This window comes from Cuculus canorus, chromosome 15 (genome assembly GCF_017976375.1).
Source record: "Cuculus canorus isolate bCucCan1 chromosome 15, bCucCan1.pri, whole genome shotgun sequence".
Classification (NCBI taxonomy): Eukaryota; Metazoa; Chordata; class Aves; order Cuculiformes; family Cuculidae; genus Cuculus; species Cuculus canorus.
In genome coordinates this window covers 15,326,627-15,347,607 of record NC_071415.1, presented here as the reverse complement: position 1 = coordinate 15,347,607, position 20,981 = coordinate 15,326,627, and the positions used below count along the sequence as shown (strand labels likewise).

General features: G+C 39.7%; 2 protein-coding genes across 6 annotated transcripts in view; one reads left to right on the top strand and one right to left on the bottom strand.

Annotated features, from left to right (window-relative positions):
- Positions 1 to 12,084, bottom strand: part of DNAH3 (dynein axonemal heavy chain 3) — a 55,678-nt gene extending 43,594 nt beyond the window's left edge. The window contains exons 1-14 of the mRNA XM_054080354.1: positions 11,990 to 12,084; positions 10,324 to 10,425; positions 9,071 to 9,306; positions 8,272 to 8,437; positions 7,546 to 7,735; positions 6,958 to 7,153; positions 6,174 to 6,299; positions 5,270 to 5,465; positions 4,003 to 4,182; positions 3,472 to 3,608; positions 3,208 to 3,313; positions 2,379 to 2,557; positions 870 to 1,054; positions 296 to 419 (exon numbers count right to left, since the gene is read on the bottom strand). Of these exons, the coding sequence (XP_053936329.1) occupies positions 296 to 419; positions 870 to 1,054; positions 2,379 to 2,557; positions 3,208 to 3,313; positions 3,472 to 3,608; positions 4,003 to 4,182; positions 5,270 to 5,465; positions 6,174 to 6,299; positions 6,958 to 7,153; positions 7,546 to 7,735; positions 8,272 to 8,437; positions 9,071 to 9,306; positions 10,324 to 10,425; positions 11,990 to 12,022 (2,156 nt within the window). The 5' untranslated portion in view covers positions 12,023 to 12,084. The remainder of the gene's footprint in view (positions 1 to 295; positions 420 to 869; positions 1,055 to 2,378; positions 2,558 to 3,207; positions 3,314 to 3,471; positions 3,609 to 4,002; positions 4,183 to 5,269; positions 5,466 to 6,173; positions 6,300 to 6,957; positions 7,154 to 7,545; positions 7,736 to 8,271; positions 8,438 to 9,070; positions 9,307 to 10,323; positions 10,426 to 11,989) is intronic.
- Positions 12,085 to 13,743: 1,659 nt separating this feature from the next.
- LDAF1 (lipid droplet assembly factor 1) lies at positions 13,744 to 18,948 on the top strand. Of its 5 annotated transcripts, none has more exons than XM_054080381.1 (6): positions 13,744 to 14,008; positions 14,665 to 14,732; positions 15,467 to 15,605; positions 16,110 to 16,278; positions 16,682 to 16,820; positions 18,002 to 18,948. In XM_054080381.1, the coding sequence occupies exons 3-6, from the start codon at positions 15,510 to 15,512 to the stop codon at positions 18,099 to 18,101; spliced, it is 504 nt and encodes a 167-aa protein (XP_053936356.1). In that variant the 5' UTR covers positions 13,744 to 14,008; positions 14,665 to 14,732; positions 15,467 to 15,509; the 3' UTR covers positions 18,102 to 18,948. The 5 variants fall into 5 exon arrangements, with proteins under 5 accessions (XP_053936356.1, XP_053936354.1, XP_053936357.1 ...); XM_054080378.1 differs by lacking the exon at positions 13,744 to 14,008 and adding an exon at positions 14,250 to 14,555; XM_054080379.1 differs by lacking the exon at positions 14,665 to 14,732 and having other exon boundaries at positions 13,745 to 14,008.
- Positions 18,949 to 20,981: the final 2,033 nt, after the last annotated feature.

Here is a 20,981-nt window from a genome sequence, read left to right as displayed (position 1 = left end):
TGAAAACAACGTAACAAAATAATGTATAATGCTGTACTAAGCAACATGACTAAATTATGAATATTCTAGCATCATATTTCATTCCTCCTTTCAGACCTATTACAGGAATATTCTAATCCATCCCCATCAACAATATTTTCCTGAAATCTCCACGATACTGTAAACCAGGTTTCTTCCTTACTTTCTCAGCTCCCTTCCAAGTTTTCCTTCCATGACATCGTCTCCCTCTTACCGACAATGAGATTTTTCTTTTCTTTAAAAACACCCAGTGAATGAAAATATCTTAACATCATACCTTTCAAGCAAGGCCATCTCTGCACGATTCCTCCTGTTGGACACCTGTTCTCTAGTGTTTTCAAAGATTATCTCAATCTGAGCAGGCCAATGGAAAACTGTGCTATTCAGGTTTATGTCATCGTCTAAAATAAAAAACATATAGACATCGTTAAGAAAATATCTTTTAACCAATGAACTAATAGAATTGCTGTTGTGAAGAGTAGGCAAAATACCTAAAAATACATTTAGGAATAACCTTTCTAAGAAGCTACATATTTCAAGGCGCTGGGTGAACTATTTTCGCTGCAAATAGAACTGTTCCCTGAAAAAATATATACATATTTAACTAAACACAGAGATAGACCACTCCTAACTAAATTTTATATATATATATATATATATATACACACACTTCCCTTCCTTTCTGCATTGGTACATTTTGGCCCCTACTAAATTCTTTTTATTTCCTTTCTGTCTCTTTCATAGCTTTCCATTAGCACTCCAGAAAATGCAGTGTTTCTGCACACAAAGCCCAGTATCTATCTATAAATATTTTCATATGGAGACTTTTATGTTCTGTAATTGAGACATACGAGAAAGATCAGCATAGTCCATGAGGAATTGCAGTCTGCGTGCTGCTTCAGTGATCTCCTTTCTCAGTTTAACAACAGTAACTTCACTGGCTTTCTTTAAGTACGCATCAAATGCCACCAGCTCTTCAGTGTTCAGAGGCACTTCACTTATCCTCTTGGCAATTATGTCATATTCATTGCAAATTCTACAACAAAAAACAAAACAGAGGTATCACTGGGTTCATAAGTGAAGAAAAATGCAAGATCTTGTTAATGAAGTTTGTCTTTTAAACAAGAGTATTAAATTTCTTCGTAAAGTAAGTATCCAAACAGAACACACAGAGCAGACAGCATTTATAAAGGATGCCATTTTACTCTGTATGATCAGTTCTATTGTCCTCTATGTTTACAAGAACTGATATTTAATACAATGATTACTGAGTTGGTTCCAAATAACAATTAACAATATACTAATAGTTTCCTTCCTATAGGTTTAGCATTTCCTTTTCAAGACCCAATCCGCTGCAGAAAGAAATGTTTGAATGCAGTAAGCAAGAGTTCACTTCATCACCCCACAACAATAAAATTAAGTGCATGCTATGAAACAAAGTTATAAAGAGAAAAATTATTAAACATCCGAGTTTATTTTACACTGCACGTAGGAAGAGAAAATATAGACAGGAAGAAACCCTGACAGGAGGAAATCCTTCCTCCCAGTGACACGTTTTCTTGTTCCAGATTCCAGTTCATTACTGCAAATAGCCATACAGACAGCAGGCATGCAAGCAGGAACCATCCACAAAGGACAGGTTCATTTAAACCAAGTCAAGCCTTCCAAATATTTCGGTGTTCAGCATAAGCTCACTGCCTAGACCCTCTCCACAATAAGTGGAAGCAGAGGGCTCCCCCTACACTGTGGCTCATCTCCACCTGGAGATGATTTTTAGACAAGTGGGTTGAATAATTTCTTTATGATTATTGTCTCTCTCCATTCACTGGGGAAGTACTTTTTAATTGCTAGGGGAGGATTTTTGGTGTTTTCAAGGTGGGGTGGGAGTGTTTTTAATTCACAGAATCAGGACTATCCCATTATATTGGAATCAAATTAGATTTTCAAGGTCTTTTTTTCTTCTTTTTTTTTTTAATTTAAGCTTGTCAAGACATGAAACCAGGACCATTACTTCCCTAGGGGGGAAAGAAAAAGAAATTAAAAATAGTCAGGGACAAGACAAACGCAAAACTGCATTCTTCACGTTGCTCTAACTGGACATCAACAGAGGAACCAAGAACCTCAACCCAAATCCTAGAAGGTCAGCAAAGGAGGAAAGACAATGGCATATTTCCAGTCTAACATCTATGTACACACCATACAGACTAAGTCAGGTATTTATTTACAAGTATTTCTCGTTCCTATTTATTTTAAATAGCCACTTTGGTTAGCACTGGAAAAAACAGTAGATTAATAAAGTTATCTATCCACAGCATCAGTCCACACAGACAGCAAGAACCACGCATGCTAACAAAATGTACCTTTTATTTAACTTTCTATTTTCCACCACTTCAAATTCAATCAATCTATCTTTAAGATGTTGTGTATGATTGCAGAGCTCCTCATTCAGTTGTACAGCATCCAAACAGATCATGGCCAGAGGGACAGTGACACGCAGGGAAGTAATCTCACTTTTCAGTTTTGTTAAGCTATTAATCTTCTACAAATGGAAAATAATACGTTATTTTTCCTTGTAGTCTATCGATGAAAAATACTAAACAACAATTCGTTCCCATCCAGCAAATGGATAATATATTCCAAACATAAGAAGGAAAAACTACTTAATATCTTTCCAGAGCTCAGCTCCTATCCACAGATTCCAGGGCTGAAAGCTTTGCATAGTAATATGCCATATTAAGGAACATCACAAGCTGCCTAAAGAAATATTTAGCCAGAGGATAACTCAGGAATGCAGAAAGAAAAGTAGATAGAGCTGACCAAGGCCATGACAGCCAAAAGAGCAGCAAGATGCAGATTTACCAGATATTCTGGGCAGCCTTCCACTGGATTTCTACTAAGACTCAACAGAACCCACAGAAGAAGGCCATAAAGAACCCTCCTTTCCCGTCTGCACAGCAGCCCTACAGTGAGGGGCTATATAAATTATTATTAATTGATTATTATTAATTGAGATTAGTATATATATATTCTATATATATATATATTGAGATTATATAAATTGAGATGGCTTCCCTGCTATTCCCAGGCACAAAACAAGTGATTTGAACGGAGTTCTTTAGGCAATATATTAAGAAGTTGTGTGACGTGAGTTGTTGTACGGATACGTTGCAGTTGTCAGTTACATATTACCTCTCTTAAAGCTTCTAAAGTACAATCTTCTTTCAAGAAATCTGAGACATCTTGCTGTGCATTGCTGTTCAAAAGATCACTGTATTTCCTGTATACATTTAAATACCTTCAACACAGAAGATCACAAAAACAAAAATAAGATTCCCACACGAAGATTCTCTATATCAAGAAACAATTCAGCTCAAACTGTTTGTTTGAGTCAAACAGACAGAGTTACAAATCTAAGCATTTCGATGGGTAATGGAGTTAACAGCCAAAACTTACTTCTGTGGACCAAGTGTGTTGCTCTCAAAGATCTTTTCAAGTTTGTTCATATACTCCAAAAACAATGATTCATCTGGTTTGACTGTACTGAGAGTGAGATCATCTCTTTTTAATTCTGGAAACAGAAGTCTTTCAACCTAAAGGGAACCATTGCAATTACTGTAATAACACATACAATAGAATGAATAAAGTATTTTATTACCCATTCACCCACCACTTAAAAAAAATGCATTATTTGGTCAAAACACTGCAATGTGAAAAAGCTCTGATTCGTAACACTTGGTTGCACACATAGTTCACTTGTGAAAACAATATGAAAATCAAGCCAGGGTTTTAACATAACTCGAACCTGCAAAAGAATAATTCCTACGTTATCTTCTATAATCAGAGAAGCTGACAGTTCATGATACACAACCCTCATCTTTATTTTCTATTTGTCAGCTTTCTGCCTCATTCATACCTTTTTATACAACAGACAGTTTTTATTCATCTTGTATAATATTTCAGCTGCAGCTGTAAGATACCCAGTACCTTTGGAAGTTCCTCAGCACTTCGTAGTAACTCCCTGAAGCAACGACTCATTAAATCCCAACATTCTTTCAAAGGTGGCTCAAAGACAATCTTCTGTCCTTCCACACTGAGTTTGACTGTTAGTATCTGAGGCAGAAAGAACTGCATTTCTTGATACGGTTCTGTAAAATCACTTCCATCCTTTAGGAAAAGAATGAACATTGCACACACCAAAGAAATCGGATAAGACTATAATATCTTTTAAAAGATTCAAATAACTTGAAATCTCTTAACTACACAGCACCGATGCAATCTTCATCCCTGATTTTTATTCAAAAAACTGATGCTCCAATAAACAAGATTTTAAGGTGCCAACTCCTAAATGAATCTATGAAAGCTTGAAATCAGAAACTGGATTTAGGCCTAATTGCCTCAATTTTCCCTTAAGTAACAGAAGTAAAGCTCTAATTACAGTACAGAACAAAAGCTCTAAAAAAATCCATCATATCTATCAGAAATAAAATCTAGAATCAAATACAAGATGCTATTTTTTAAATTGCCAGGTATGGTTAGCAAGAACTGCCCCACCTCTAAATTGCCTTCACAGTAATGGAGTTCTAATCCATGACTAGATTTGTAATGCAGATGTTATAATAATTAAAAAAAACCACACACAGAGAAAAAAAAACCAAACAAAAAACAAATCCAAACCATCCAACAAGACAAAACAAACCTAACCCCCACCCAGATGCAAGGTTTAGTGTAAGTTTGACAGCTTATGGTATTAAGTGTGATCCGCTGGCTTCAATGCAGTACCTAATCTGCCACTGATATTCTGCTTAAATATGTTTCATTTTGTCTTAAAATGGTAGATTCTGAGTGATCTGATATTTAAAGAACTCATTTCTCCTAAAAGGCAACTTTATTGTAGCCAAGAAAGTGGTAAAAATTCTCATGGTGTAATGTTTATTCTAATTACTTGCATTATGTGAAATAATACAGGGCATTAATTTGGTATGGACAGGATACCACATACATAAATTACCTCTGCAAAGGATTACATGCATGACTATGCACACATTTGACTTCAAATCAGGATTATTCACATGCTTTCAGAAACACACGTTTAAGTGACTTGCCTGCTTAAGTCTAAGAAAAATAAAACTAGAAAGCAGGATAGCAGGAGCTATCTGGAACATTTTAGCCTTCAAAGAGCATTACACTTTATGTCCATATGAATTATCTCTATGTAACACTGAAATCTATAGATATACTTCACAGCATATACCTTGTGGATCATAAAAAATGCAAAAAGACCTTCCAAGGAGTTAACAACCATCTCACGTAATTGTAATGACATTAGAGTGGCCACTGAATGAAAATAGCTTTCAACTTGCTGAGAGGAATCGGAGTCCCTCTCAGGAGCAAAATGAAGCCATTTCCCTCTTTGATCACGGAGAATAGATGCACAAGTTGGGATCCACCTGCAATGAAATAATATGGAGAGAAAGTTTTTAAAAGCTTATTAGTCTTACCTTGTTCCTTGCAATGAAATCTAACCTCAGAAGTTATCCCAAAAATGAGCAAAACTCAAAGGGCTAGCAGAGAGTTTTTAATTAGATGTCAAACAAACCAGTATGTAGCAGGACTTAGGGGAAACCTGAGTTTTTAAGCTAAGGATTCTTTTCATAATGGGCCCCTACTATTAGTTTAAATTAATATTAATAGAGAAAATACCAGTAACAATGTAAAATCATTAGCATTACATGGGAATCTTGAGTCTGGAAGAGATCTCAGGTGGCAGAACACAGTCACCTGATACGTGGGCCATTACCTGGTACAATTTCTTTCTTAGATTGATCAATTTCCATAATTTAAACAGTTAGGTTTCCTGTCACCATTTTCACAGATTTAAACTCCACTCCTCCCACAGTTAGAAACCTTCTAAGTTACAGTCCACACTTATTCATAGTCAGTTTATTTCCATACGCTCTTGTGCAAGCACTCCTGCAATTTCAACAGCTGTTTCAGCCTCCGAAGGTGTATCCCTCTCTGCTATTTTCCCCTCTGTTCTGGCAGCCTTGTAGTTGGCACTAGTGCCATCTCAGTCCCAGATCTATTTTAAAAAGGGAGCTGCTTGTAAGTCAGACTCTAAGATACTCTGTTTATCTACTGTTACATTTGGCACTGACTTGTTCTGAAGAACACTGCGAGCTTCCACACAGTGTCTGTGAACGACCTCCTCAAATTCAGTAGGCAAGAGCGGCAGATCTTTACAAAGCATTTCTTCAGTGCGAACAAACCTTAGATGACTATACCTATGGAAGTAAAACAAATAGTAGAACATACAGAATTACACCTACTGCCTCCATTCCATATTAGCAGTAATAAGTACCTATCCCGGCTACCCTATAGGGAAAACAAATAAAATTCCATCAGGACAACATACATCACCGTCTGTAACACATAAGAGCTGAAATTCCCGCAAATGTTACTTCAATGCAAAAACAGGTCTCAGGATTACTACCATACTTCATAAGAAAACATCTCTCAGTTTTCAAAAGTCGCTGGAACGACTTCCAACTACAGACATTTGAAAAAGACTCAATTTTAAGAGTTTGGGTCTATTTTTTAATCTCAGGAATCAAGATGAGAATTCCAAATCACTATTTACTTGAGCACTGAATTAGGGATAACATCTTTTAATAAAGAGGATGATCTTTTCATATCACAAAGTTATCCATTCTTCATTGTGGATGTGAAAACGTGTTCAGGTTTGCATTCCAAGTCTGCAGGAAACAATCATTTTATGTTGAGACAGGCTCAGAAAACCAAAAATTACTTAGAAAACAGAACAGATTTTGCCAGTTGCTTTCCACCAGCTCCCTCAGCACCTCCACAGCAAAGGCATTCTAACCAAGCCATAAAAAAATACATTCTGAATTTTATTAAGATCCTATGAACAAGACGTCTTACTCAGAAAGCCAGAGCTGTTGCAAAGTGGGCATCAACGGATTCACTACGAATAGATTGCTTTCATTCCAGCTTTTCACCTCTTCATAAGAGTTGTGCCATGGGACTGGTGCACGGACAACTCTCTGAGGAAATGGGCGTGGGGTACTTCCAATAAACAGTCTCTTTCTCTCAGCTGGATCCATCAAGATGTAATCAACTAGAACAAATCATATATATCACGGTGAGACTGCATGTGTAGTCAAAGCCTACATTTGAAAACACAGTATCTCCACAGTTCGGGAAGTCGTAGAATTCTGCACACGTAAAACTTATACAGTGTCATACAGTTAATGATTCTATACACCCAGAACTCCTGAACTTGGAAATTACTATATTTAAGTGATGGGAGGTAGGGTTTAGTAAACAGATATTTGTTGAAACTGGAATGTTATGTAGCATGATCACAGATTATTTTCTCACAGATGCCTACTGCAGTTCTACTGACCGTGAAGGAATTCTCCACAGGTGCTACGAATAAAATGCAGACTTGCTTTCAGACTGCAATAAATGTCTATATACTCCGAACTGGTAAGAGATGTTGAGCCTTACCAATGGCTTTCATGAGGCTCATACGATAGTCTGCCTTAACCTCTTCTTTTAAACTTGCAAGTAAATTCTCCAGGTCAGGGTTACCAAGAAGTTGAGTTGAAATATGCTTTAAAATTACATTCATCACTTCCTTATCCTGAGGTGCCAGCATGTCTTCCTGCACTCCATTATGTATATAGTAACAGTACCGCTAAAACATAATGTTAAAAATATTATGCATATTGTCCGATTTTTCTGACAGATAATGAATTACTGCAAAATATTTTTAGCTTTTCTACTACTTGAGCCTTCTCCTCAGTGAAAGATGCTTGGACACAATGGATTCTGGCTATCTCTCTCGCTACCTTTTGGAGCACTGCCAGCGCCTGCCATTTTTACAATACTTCCATCTGTTTCAATGTGAGAACATATACCAATAGAATCAAGCTGGGCATATTAAATTACTGATCTCTGAAGTACTAGCCAACAATGTGAGAGGTTAAGAATTTGGGAAGATACTTCTACTTGCAAATCCATTAGAACAAAGCCTGTGTCAAGCATCTAGAAAGAGAAATGGGAAAGGAGCTGACTATACCTAACAGCAGTTTGATATATTGAATATTTACATCTTCTAAACCTCATGTACTGTCTTCTTATCTCAACTACTCTTAAGTAAACAGTTTACAGACATACATAGCAGATGATTACTGTTGCTACTTTTATCTTAAAAAGAAATCGTACAAATACCTCCATATCCCTTTCTGAAGGTGGCTTTTCTCGCTTGCTTATCTCCTTCTCACGTAAGTGCATGACAGCAAATTGTTCTTCTGGGGTCAATGGTTGGCTGTCTGTATAACACACAGCATGTGATTCTGGCACGTGAGCCGGTGCACGTAGTGAAATGGGATCCAAACTGTTTAACAAGGTTGGTGCAATTCCAAAAAAAATTAAAAAAAAAAAAACAAAACAATAAAAGTTTAGTCAAGAAAGAAGGAGTAATGGATACTTAAATCAATAGGGCCAAACAACAAGCATTATATAAACCACTGACACTGCACTGAGGCCAAGTATGATCTATGATGTATTTCACTTACTCTCAATAGTCTCAGTAAAATTGTATAACATAACTACTTCAATGTAAGGCACGCAATCATGTAAACTTTACAATTGTGCTGTATCACTCAGATAGGCAGTATCCTATAAGCAATTTCACCAGCACTAGACCTACTAGCTCTATTATTTAGGTGCCCCAAGATCTCCCCTTTATTTTCAGGTGATTATATGCACCTCTATTAACTAAATTCTGGTCTCATGTCAGCAGTCATGAAAGGAAGACCTTTTCTTTAGCATGCCTAAGACTGAAATTTGTCCTGCCAAAAAGGAGCAATTAAAGGTGCTTGCTTAGCACACCATGGAATTTCAGCCTCGATGCTCATACAGTTTTTTTGCAGAGACATAACATTTCCAGGGGTGATACTTTAACAGGAAAGCAATTAAAGATAAGAACACATCAAGCAAACAAAGCTAAAACAATAAACATATTCACATATGGATACGCGGTGAGGCTGTTCTCTGCTTTGCTGAACCCGGTGACGTCCCTGTCATTGAAGAGGACTTTAATTTGTGCACATTTTTCAATTTTAAATCCCGTGCAGTAGGAGTATAGTTGTTAGCTATGGAATCACTTGGGCTGCGGTAGTGACTCTGTTCTTTGAATGGAGCTGCCAATGTCCATGATTCCTGTTGCATCAAAGGAGGATAATGGCTGCTCTTCAGGACAAGCTGCAATTGGTAAAAAAAAAAATAAAAAGGCAAAAATCTTCTGCTTACGTGACACAAAAATTTCAGAACTAGCTTAATCAGCGCCCATGGCTTATATAAATCCTTAACATATCCCCAGAAGTCAGACTGATTTCTGGGTGAAAAAAAAATCCTTTATGTAAGTGTTAATTGAATAATTTGAACTCAATTTAATAATTTAGTTTACTCATTACTTCAGAGCGTATGTTTTGCTTAAAATTTCCTGTTTTCAAAGACCAAAATAATGCATTTTCCACCAGAAACTACTCCTCAGAAACAGTATCTTTCTAAAGAAAGAATTTTAAATGAGCTGAGGTGCTAACACAAACAAGCCAAATGAGAAACTCTGAGGTACTTAAGTGGGGAAATGGATGGTTGGACTCGATTGACCCAGTGGGTCCCTTCCAACCTAGCGATTCTATGATTCTATGAAAGTGAGCGCTCTCTTCTTCCTCCCCTTAAGAGCTGTCATATGTAATTTTCACTTGCGTCACACAGCAGAGGCCGTAGTTGTGCAGCTGTACAAGCTACCCATTCTGATCAACGCTGCACCTGCCACGTTCTCAGCTGGTTTTGGAAGAGCAAATTAACACAGAGGGGTTTGTGCTCTGCCACGAAGTATTGGAAGGGATGGAAGGGAAATCACAATTTGTTTGGAAGAAAAATATTTTCATTATTTCCTTCCTTCCCCAGAATCTTACACTCAAAATATTTAATTCAAAATTTAACAGCAAATAATTAAATATAATTTTAAAGAACATATATTTTAACTGCCAAAGTTTAACATCCAAACCATAACAGAAGTTGTAACACTAAAATTAAAAAATATAAAAGCAGCTCTAATGAAATAGACAATCTGCTTAGTACTTTAACTTAGTAATTTAAATAGTTTTTCCTATCTTTACTTCATCTGCTTATGACTTGGTAATATACGATGCCTCAAATCATGCTAACGTGTAATTTAATGTATAACCTCACACAAGGGGAGAGAGCACATACCTGATACAATTCTGAAGGTGCAGCTGAAGCAGAAGCTGGTAGGGGCGGTAACTCTGGTAACCGTTTTACATGACTCATGCTATACACAGAATCATTTCGTGACTAGAAAGGAATGAAAAACAACTTCAAAGACATTTATGAAATCCACTGTTTTGAAAAAGATTCATTCTGAAAGAACAGAGACTTTCAGTTTTTATTGAAAACAATGTATTGTAACTTTTCTAGTTTCAAGGAAACACTCCGTACTCTGTGGAGAGGGTTCGTCAGCTAAAGGGGTTTTCAGATTGCACTGTCATTTGATTTCAGATTCGCAGTCATTTGATAAAGCTCATCACCAATAAATGTCAGAATAAAAGGAACACTTTTTTATGCCACTGAAAACAACTCAAATGGTTTAAAATAGTTTTAGTTACACTAAAAGCTCCACATATGTTGAGTCTGTAATGGTATAAACACTGGATATTAAAATATTAAAGTCTAACAGACTGCCAAATCAACAGTGAAACAGTCCAAATTGTGTGAACTGCACTAATGGGGAGGAAAAAAAAACACTAGATTTTCTTATGTCTACAATGACCCAGCTCCAGAAGAAGCTATATTGCCAGGATACCACTGAAAGAACAAACTACTCACAAGGCCTCTGCAAGGTGCTTTAATACAAACGTCAGAATACCTAATATCTCTCAAGACTATGCTCCACCACCTTAATGTGACAACAGTTCGAGGTGGCCTTCCAGGACCAAAGTTCTCTAAGGATATTTTCTCTGAATTATTCAGCCCCAGAGTGCTTTAAGATGTCTGTGAATGGCAACTCCTCTTAGTACAGGCCAAAACCTTATCCATATTCTGCTTTGAGTTTCCTAAATCAAATGTGTTTAGGAGACTCATGAGGAACAAATTGCAAATATATAGTGACGCTGTCAGAGAAAGAAGAGGTATAGGTGTGCGGTATCTGAACACCAGTGAATTAAATCGCCGTGAAAGAAAAATTTATTACCCAATACAATTATGTTTAAATAACATAATAATTTTTAACATAATTTTAAATACATTTTAAGCACATAGTTATTTGCTTTCTGATATGTGACTGGAAAACTAAACAGTTCAAATTACTTTTCCAATAGACATAATCGAGCCCTCCTCAATAGCAAAGTAGTATCCATTCAGAAATAAAACTTGAGAAAGGACTGATTTGATCCTACCTCCTTGGTATTCCCCAGCGTGCCTGCACACAGACACACAGAAATCAAACATTATCACTGCCAGGCATATCTCGCTAAAGACCACGTGAATTGTTCTTGCTTAATGACTAAAGGATTGGGCTTTAGGGTACTTTAAAAATGAATAAACCCTGCAGTTTACTAGATTTGTTCACATGAAAAGTACAAAAATTCTCAAGAAAGCCACTGTTCACTTTAAAGCAACTCTTGTTTTACACGTCAACTAACCTTTCAAAAAGTTAAAAATCTGAGGGAAAGAATTCTTAATAAGAAATATATTATAATTATTTAAGGAGTATATTATAATTATTTAGGTTCAAAAAATATTCAACAAGAATGAGTGTCTTCAAGAGTTCTTCCAATGTGAAACCACCAGAAACGGCCAACTTCATCTGAAGTTTTCAAAACATTATTAATCTTTCACAGTCATTGCAGAAAGAACTTACCCTCAGGGGCCTTGGGCCGTGTGTTGGCTTCATCTTGCTTTGTTTTTTTATTTGCTTAGAAGGTTTTGGTCCTCCTCCTCCTCAATATAAGCACCCTTGTCTTTACGAGTGCTGGAAGAGAATTAGAGACTCATTTCAGGTACTCTGACACTGCCTTTCAGTCCTCAGCTTTGTTGCTCCAGTTACAGCATAACCAGTGCTTGGAGACAGGAATTCCCTCCTCCCTCTCTTCCCTGAGCGAGCAGAGAGAAAACAGCCCCTTTAAGCGCAGTGTTAGGCCAAGCTGTGGTCAGGGAGATTCAGTTGTGGAGTCTATGAGCCACCGGACGGGTTCACTTTACCTCTAAAAGCTATGACAAATGTGACCCTAAGACATCTGAGATGCTCTGACATTTCTATGAAAACACTGCACAGAGCAAGCGAGCTCCTGGAGCAATAAAGGCTATATTAAACCAAATTTTCCTAGGAAGAAATAGGAAAAAAAAGAAGTATTAAAGATTCTATATTTTCAACCAAGACAGCTCCACCATTTCTCCACTGCTCAAATCAAAACTCCCTGTCCAAAGACAGCAGGTGGGATACTCGTACTCCCAACTCCTCTGCTCGTCCGCGTTTGCCTCCCACTCACAGCCATCACCAAGTCCTGAAAGAATCCGCCGCCAAATTTCTTCACAGGTGGGAATTACTACCACCCAACACAAAACCTAGTGCAGTCTCCTTATATCGACCCCCAAGAGAGGCCTTACACGTGTTCTGTCAACACGAGACTTCCATTTTAACTTAAACTCCTTCCTAACATCTTTGGGTGCTGTTCTTCATTCTATTTTCTCTAAACTGTGAGAACAGCTGATATTTCGGAGTTAACAGCACGGTTTTCCTTATATCTTGACCTACTACCAATACAAACAGAACATTGTTCCTGCCTAGAAAGTTTCTATCATAAATTAAGCTGCTCTTTAAGCACAAGCGAGCAGCGTGTGGTACAGAACCAGCGCCGCCGATGGCGATTGCACGCCCAGCGTGTGCAGTAACTCTGAGTATTTCAGTGCCAGTTTGCAACGAGAGTATTTTCCTGCTAATTTGAGCTGATGCATGAAGACAATATCGATTAAGCAACAGTAACTACTGTTCCTCTGCGCACAACTTGGATGCTTATAAACCCTTTTGAAGTTAAATGCTGCTCGAGAAATACTAAAACCAGTTATTTTCTATGGAAAGAGATATGTTAATGCTTAACAGAAGAAATAATTACGCAGAGCAGAATTCTTTACTAAGATGCACAAGATTGTCTCCAAAGCTGCAATATGTTTCGAAACAGGCAGAAATTTAAAATCCCCCGTGTACTTCTTGTAACTCAGTGGAACCGTTAAACTTTATAGTGCCATTATCACTGGATTATGTCACACTATAATTCCACCAGTTAGTTTTTCCCTATGCTCGCCTTATAAAAAAATATATAACATCAACAAATTGAAATTTAATTTTATAGACACTCGTCTGACCTTGAATGTGTGCGGGGATGGGGCATCGCCCACCCCCCGGGCAGCCCGTGCCGGGGCCTCACCACCCTCAGAGTTGAGAATATCTCATCTAAAACTCTCCTCTTTTAGTTGAAAATCACTGCCCTTCGTCCTATTGCTACAGGCGCTGCTAAAAAGCTTTTCCCCTTTGCCGCGAGGCCGCAGTAGGGTCTGCCGGAGCCTTCTCTCCCCGAGCCGAGCAGCCCCAGCTCAGCCCAGGGGAAGCGCTCAGCCCTCGATCGTTTCCGTGGCTCCCGCCGCAGGGCCACAGGGAGGTGGGACAGCGAGGGGGGCACAAAAGGGGAATAAATTAAAGCCACAAACCACCACCACCACCCCCCGGGGCGGTTGGGGACACCTTCTGCACCGCCTCCGCGCTCCCTACGCCGCAGGCGGCCACGAGGGAGCCTCCCAGACACCGCCCCGGAGCTTCGCCTTCCCCGGCGCTGCCCTGGCGAGGGGCACACGGCGCGTCCCTCGGCCCCGTGAGGGGCTGCAGGTGAGGGGGGCGGGAGATGCTGCTCGGAGCCCGCGGGGGGAGGCGCAGCTCCAGACCCCGGCTGGGAGGGCGGCGCACTTGGAGGCCCGCGGCTCGGAGCGGGGCGGGACGGGGGCGCAGCTCCAGCCCTGCCGCTTAGAGCCCCGCGGGGAGGGGAGAGCAGCTCCGGCCCTGCCGCTCGGAGCCCGGCGGGAGGGGGGAGGGGGGCGCCGCTCCAGCCCCGCGGCTCGGAGCTCGGCCCGGGGGGGGGGGGGGGTGCTCAGCTCCAGCCCCGAGGCTCGGAGCTCGCAGGGCAGAGGCCTGTTCCCCGCTTTAAGGGCTCAGCGGGCGCGGAGCGGCGTCTCCCGACCTCGGGCTGGGGGTGTCCGTCGCGGGTGGCGAACGGCCGGGCCCGGGGCCGGCGGGGAAACGGCAGCAGCGGCCCCGCGGGGGCGGCGGGAGCGGAGCGGGGCCTCCAGGCTGCCGGCAGCGCAGCGGAACGCGGGTTTGGGGGCGAGAGGTTTGAGCCGTAACATCTGCCCGGGGCGTGTGGGAGCCGTTCGTGTTGGTGAGGCCGCGCAGGGCGGGGTTTGAGCCCTGTGAGAATCGGTTGATAAGTTTTGCTGCAGCTGGTTTGTGTTTAATTATCATATAATTCTATCTTGTATCCTATGCAGATGATCTCCAGACACGGATAAATAACCTGAAAGAATAAACCGTCTCTTAGAGTTGCAAGAATTTATCAGTATGTTTAGTTGTCTTGTAAGATTGGGCAGTTTTAGGTCGAAATAGCCTGTCTTGGGGCTGCGGGAGTTTATTGATGTGCTCAATTAACTTGTGAGATACAGTTGTTTTGGGTCAGGAGCTCACCTGCAGGGGGGCTCCAGAGATGGTTGGATAACCTACAAATAGAAGCGTTCTTTGGGGACTTACACAGTTCTTAGTCTGTCTCCCCAGTGCTCCTGGGAGCTGGGATGCCTTTTTAGAAGAGCATCCGATTCAGCGCTGAATTGTAAAAGAAAAATGTTCTTGCCTTTGCTTCAAGGGCTTTGTCCTCTTCAATATTCTATTCTACCAGTGAATAGGTGTTCCTCACAATTCTGAAGGTGAAGTTACTCAAAACTGAGTCTCACAGATGTGTTACAAGTTCGCAGCGCTGGTAGTGATAAAGTGTCCTTGTGGAAATTGAACTTTTTACTGGTAATTCAATGCTCCCACGGTCAGATAGAGGGTTAATGTTGTAAAGGAAGAAGGTGAGAGTCACCTTGTGTCTTGATGCTTGGCTTTGGGTGTTCCAGAAGAGCTTTCAGCTCCCTACATCAGATGTAGTTCAGTACAAGCAGTGTTCTAGACTCTGTGGATCACGTTAATATCTGCACTCTGTATTTGCCGGTTTCATAAAAGATAGACTTAATTTTCAAAAAAAGCATCTGTGTGAGTCTGTTACTAATTGTATTGTCATTGTACCTTAATTTTCAGGATAATTGGATGGCTGAGTGAGAACTGGTTCTTCAGAAGATTCATGATTGTGGCTGAGGATCACAACAAAGCTAAAGAAATGCAGGAACTGGAAAAGCAATGGCACTCCATAGTGCAGTCCCTCCATAGCAATTCAAATGTAGGTCTGAATTGTAGTTTTATATAATGTACCTATAAAGATACTCCTTTCATAACTCTCAGAATATCACACCCTAATTTATTTAAATGTTATTTCAAAAGTCTAATTTTTGGAGGAGGTCGTTTTTTTAAACTGAGCACTGAGGATCCTGTGGGAAGGGCTGTCTTTCCACACATTCCGTAATCAGGAGAAAGGGAATCATGTTCTGCATTTCTGCCTTTTACCATTTTAACCATTTAAGGTAGTAGAGTAGCATTTTAGTGAAATGAGGAGTCAAAGAGAAACATACCTGTTGTTGGTAGAATTACATTAGCTATGAAGCTACCTAAATTTGCAGTAAATCCTCATGCATTTGAAGCATAGAGTCTACAGCTGCCCTCTGTTCAAGCTTCAGACTTACAAAAAGGTGCTACCTGTAGTTTGCTAAAGTATCAGTGACCTTTAAAAGTTATCTGTAACAAGAAATAAAACCAAACTCTGAAATGTTTTTTCTTTTATCCACAGGTTGTTGCATTTATGAATTCTCGTGTTGGCCGATATTTAGATGACCATCCTTTTGTTGCACTATCACTCCTGGTGTTTCTTGCAGTGTCTGCTATTCCTGTTGCATTTTTCCTGATTTTTGTTGTTGTGACAGCCATAATGGCCTGTATCGGTGTGATAGTCATGGAAGGTATTGTATGCATGTATTTAGGTACTTATTCCCTTTTAAAGCATAGTGTCTTTTCCTTTTCTTTTTTCCATCTTCCTTTGGGAGTTCACAGCTCAAGCAAGTGAGGATTTCTTTGCTGTCTCAGATCTCAGGAGTAGTGAAACTCTTAATGTAAGAATAGTAATCTGATTAACTGTAATCTATACAGGGGAAATCCTTTTTCCCTTTCTAATCTCAGCCACCATGATATGCCTCAACCAGTAGCTTTTATGACCACACGTAGCTTTTATAGAGGTAGGTAGTTTAATCACAGAAGACTATTTTCCCAAATGGTTTGAAATTGAGGTTGTGGTAGAACTTAAGCTCTTCTAGGTTTTTTTGTATATAAACTCGTTTAATTAACAAACTAATTTTCTTTTATTAGTTGTTGTAATAGTCTTGGGTGGCATAACCCTTCTTTGCGTGCTGTGTGGCCTGGGTGCGCTTTCATTGGGAGTTTCTGGAATACTGAGCATTTGTTACGTTGCTGTTTCAACTCTGGTCAACTACTGGTGTGCTTCAAGGTGAGTATTAATGTCTTGGTCCATGCTTGGATTTCAAACTGCAACTGTCCTGTTGCATTGATTATTTCAAAGTAAGCAACCATTGGTAGTTTAACAAAAGTTACTTGAATGCCAGAACCTCTTTGGCTACCCTGGTGGTTGATGCACAGCATATAAATGTCTCATTGTCAATGTGTATTTTAGTGATATTTGATACATGCCCTTTTTCCTGCATAGGAATGAGGAAATGTAAATAGTCTTTAAATGTGCATGTGCTAACACAACACGCTAGCAAGCAGTAACACACAGCTTTGCCTTAGGCAGTGTTTGCTGCTTTAAATGTCATTAAAACACACTTCGAATTGGACTTTGCCTAGAAGATGAACCTTTTGCAGTTCTTTCTGCGTGATGACCAAAATTGGTTGTAGATTTGGGACAGACAAAGGGTTAAGTAAAAGGGGCAGCGTGCCCAAAAGAGAAGTTACGGGCTTTGCTGGATGCTGCAAAAAGCTGAAAGTCAGTATGACTATTCTGTAGGGTGGGCTGTGTGTAGGGATCCCTGGAACACTGTGGTCTTATCACCCTGACAATGTCACGGGTACTCCTGCCTGTCCTTGAGACCTGTGCAAGGACCAAAGCAAGAGTCTAGGAGCAAGAGGCAGCAGCAGGCTGTGCTGGACTGCCACCTGTTGACCATTTAGGTATCTAACAGGGAATGAATGTTAGTCACTTCTTTAGCAGAGGGAAGAGCAAGAAGAAAAATAACAGCCATTCCCTCCTAGACTCTCACTTTCATCCTTCTTGCACAGGTCTCAAGGACAGGCAAAAGTACCTGTGATAAGACCACAGCGTTCCAGGGATCTGTACCACTCAGGGTATGCTGCCAGCTCCATAAAATTCTCTACCAATTCTAGAAAAGAATTCCTGGTGTTTTCCCCCCCCCCCCCGAGTATCTGAACACACAGCCCAGCCTACAGCATAGTCACACTGACTTACAGCTTTGATGTTAAAACAGGTAATAGCTGCTCTTTTTTATGTTACACTGTCTTTGAGAGCAGCTCTGGTAGACTGACAGCGAGTGTTCCAGGAGTCTTAAAAGATGCAAAGTATGAGATGCAAATCTGTCTATGAGCTAAAAGTTAAAATGTTGACAATCTTACAGAAGTACAGACTGTAAAAACATTCTTTTCTCCTCTCTACAGGGGTCAGATAAGGAAGCAAGAAGTTAATGTAAGTTTGTCACAGAAGAGTCCTCCTGTCTCAGATCGTTCTGCTAATAACGATGCTGATATTCTGTTTTAATAATAATCTTTAATAATCTTTAATAAATAATAATTAAATAAATAATCTTTATTCTGCTAATAAAGAATGAATAAGTTGTTTCTTCCGACTTCCTTTATAGGCACTTAACTGTACTGCTTTGACAGTTGCAGTGTAATAGTTTACTCATTGAGCATTCAACCTTTGTGCACTCCTTAAGGGAACTGGGGGAAAAAAAATGTACCTCTTATCATCATGCTAAAACTAATACTAAGAATAACCACTGGGCAGCAGCAGATCATGATGTTGTCTAAGGGAATGATGGAGTGTTCCACAGAATGTGGTAAAGGTGCAAGTGATAAGTCGGTGACAGCTAGGTGAAAGAAAGTAGATAAGTACTTGACTTTCCATTTGTTACTGGAGTTTAATGTGTACTCTCTCAATATTTGTATGTAGCATTTAGTCATTTTGAGACACAAGCATCAAAGCTCAGAACACTAGAAATGTTTTGGATACTAAAATATATTTTTAAACCTTAACAGCCTTTGTTAAAATAGCCTGAGTACACCACGCTAATGCTTTCTGTTTATTATAGGAGACAAATTGGGGTTTATCATATGTTAAGTCATGGTATAAGCTTTTGTTTACCTTTAGATGTTACATTATTCTGAAGGAATATTTTCCTTGTTGTCGTTGCCTCATCACATCAATGTTAGGGCGGTTAGGGCTTGCACTTTGTTATACTCTTTTAGTTATTTAAATTGCCTGGTTTGCTTTTTAGTTGCAACTTGTGTTATTTAACTTTTTTCATTTTTGCAAATACTAGCATATTTTTAAGCATTAAGAAAGTATCCAACTGTATTAGTTTAATAAAATGCCATTTGTTTAACCATGTTGTCTTGTTATTCTGTTTATTCTACAGTGGAAACATTTCCATCTCTGCCTCTAGTGAGACTACACTTGGAGTTGAATGTTTCTCCTCAGTTAACGGTTAAGTGTTTTAGCTGGCCAATACAGATTATTCTTGTGTCTGTAAAGAGAATGCAGCATTCTAAGGACTAAACTACTGTAATACTCTAGTTTTGCATGAACAATATGTGCCATTTGACCCCAAGATAGTGTCAAAAGTATATCTAAACCATAACGTTCTGCATCGCATTTGTAATTAAAGTAAAAGTCCTTACAGCAATAACACATTTTAAACACCTTTAAAAGTGCGAGTCACATAGGTAAGCTATATTAGAAACAGTTTATGGGGATTTTGGCTAGCGTTTCCCTTTTACAGGGCACTTGCATGATAGCCAACGTAGGGCTGTTTAGTAGATTACAGGCATCCTGGAGTGAAGGTTCAAACTCCATTGAGCAATGAGAAACAAGGAAATGCTTTTCTGCCTGAACGCACACCAGTCTTTTCCCACACAAAAAGAGAAGAAATAGGGAGGAGACAATATTAAGAACGCCAGCCTCATTTGGCTCAGGAGAGCTAAAAGCCTCGACAGTTAAGGACAGGGTGCTGTCAAGTACACTAAACCCCTTCACTGAGTACCACTGCTCTCGCTTTCACAGAACCACTTCATATTCCATGCAAGTGCTAAGTCAACAGGACTTAAGCATAGTAGGTGGCTTGCTGGACAATAGCCTGAGTAATCATTTTAACCCTAAACCCTACAAGACTGGTAAGAAGTAGCAAAACTTACTTGCAAATAAATGAGTCTAGGGTGAAATTCATAGTTTCATCATACTTACTATTGACAATATGTCATTAAAACCACTATAAAGCCTTAGTGATCACATTTTCAGTGCTCCATGCTCTCCAGATATGGAATTTACGTTAATATTTAGAAAGTGTACCCTCCACTCTGTTCTATTAGAAATAGTTACGGAATGCTTATTGAGTAAAGCAGGGGCTGTGGCAGATGGTACAGAGCATGCTTGACAGTTAGCATTAGTAGAGTCTGTCCACTGACTTGATCTGAAGAGCTTGGGTGCTCAGAGAACAGGGAGCTGGACTTGTGACAATGCTGTCCCTGTTTACACAAAGTTGCCAGGCAATGTTTAACCTTAAGGTTGTTACACCCTGTGCAAGGAGCACTTTCGTCCTTTTTCATTCTGTCACATACAATTGTACTTTTAATGCCTCATTTCCTTGACTGCGTAAAGGAACATAGAAGAGAAAAATGAAAGGCAAAGTTGTATGACTGAAACTGCCCCACTTCAAATGGACTATTACTCTACAGCTGCTGTCTTTGTTACAGCTTTCAGTATAAACAAACAGCTACAGTGTTTTAAAACTATACCTTTTTAACAAAGCACAACCAGCTTTCATGCCAGGTGAGGTGAAAAGGAGACTTATCATTGATAAAGAGACATTAAGAGGACTAGCAGGATTCAGTTTCATAAGCTGATGCAAGACAAAATGCAGAGGAGACAAACATTTAGCGTAGGAGTGCTACACCGAATGCTCTACCTCCATCTTGAAGACTAGGCAAGGCTGTCCCTGCATAGGACTACCCCAACAGTCACACCACATGTCCACGGGCATTGTGGCACAATGTGACCCCATGCCACAGGTGGGCTGTTAGAGCTTGAGGCGTAGCAGCACACTGATACCAGAGCAAAGGGAAATGAGGCTTTTAATCCAAAAGGTACAGAAGAGCAGCCCCAGACCACAGCTGAACATTCAAGAGTTTGACATAACTCATGAGCTTCAGCCTCCAGAAGCTTGTAATCCACAAGTCCAGTATAGGTAAGGAAAAACAGCCAGTAAATTTAAAAGCTATACTAGTCTTCAGCTTCTCAGGAAGAGGGCTAGAGCACTGAAACCCATTTGGAAGCACAAAACAAGATAAAAGGAGTTACTTTTACACAGTCACTTTTTAGTCTTAGAAATACAAGTTCATGGAGTCACCCTGTAATGGTAAG

Bases quoted from the DNA above. Each gene is read 5' to 3' on its own strand.
- LDAF1 (XM_054080381.1), top strand. From the start codon at position 15,510: ATGATTGTGGCTGAGGATCACAACAAAGCTAAAGAAATGCAGGAACTG. The intron at 16,279-16,681 runs GTATTGTATGCA...TTCTTTTATTAG, and splicing joins CGGTGTGATAGTCATGGAAG to TTGTTGTAATAGTCTTGGGT. The intron at 16,821-18,001 runs GTGAGTATTAAT...TCCTCTCTACAG, and splicing joins AACTACTGGTGTGCTTCAAG to GGGTCAGATAAGGAAGCAAG.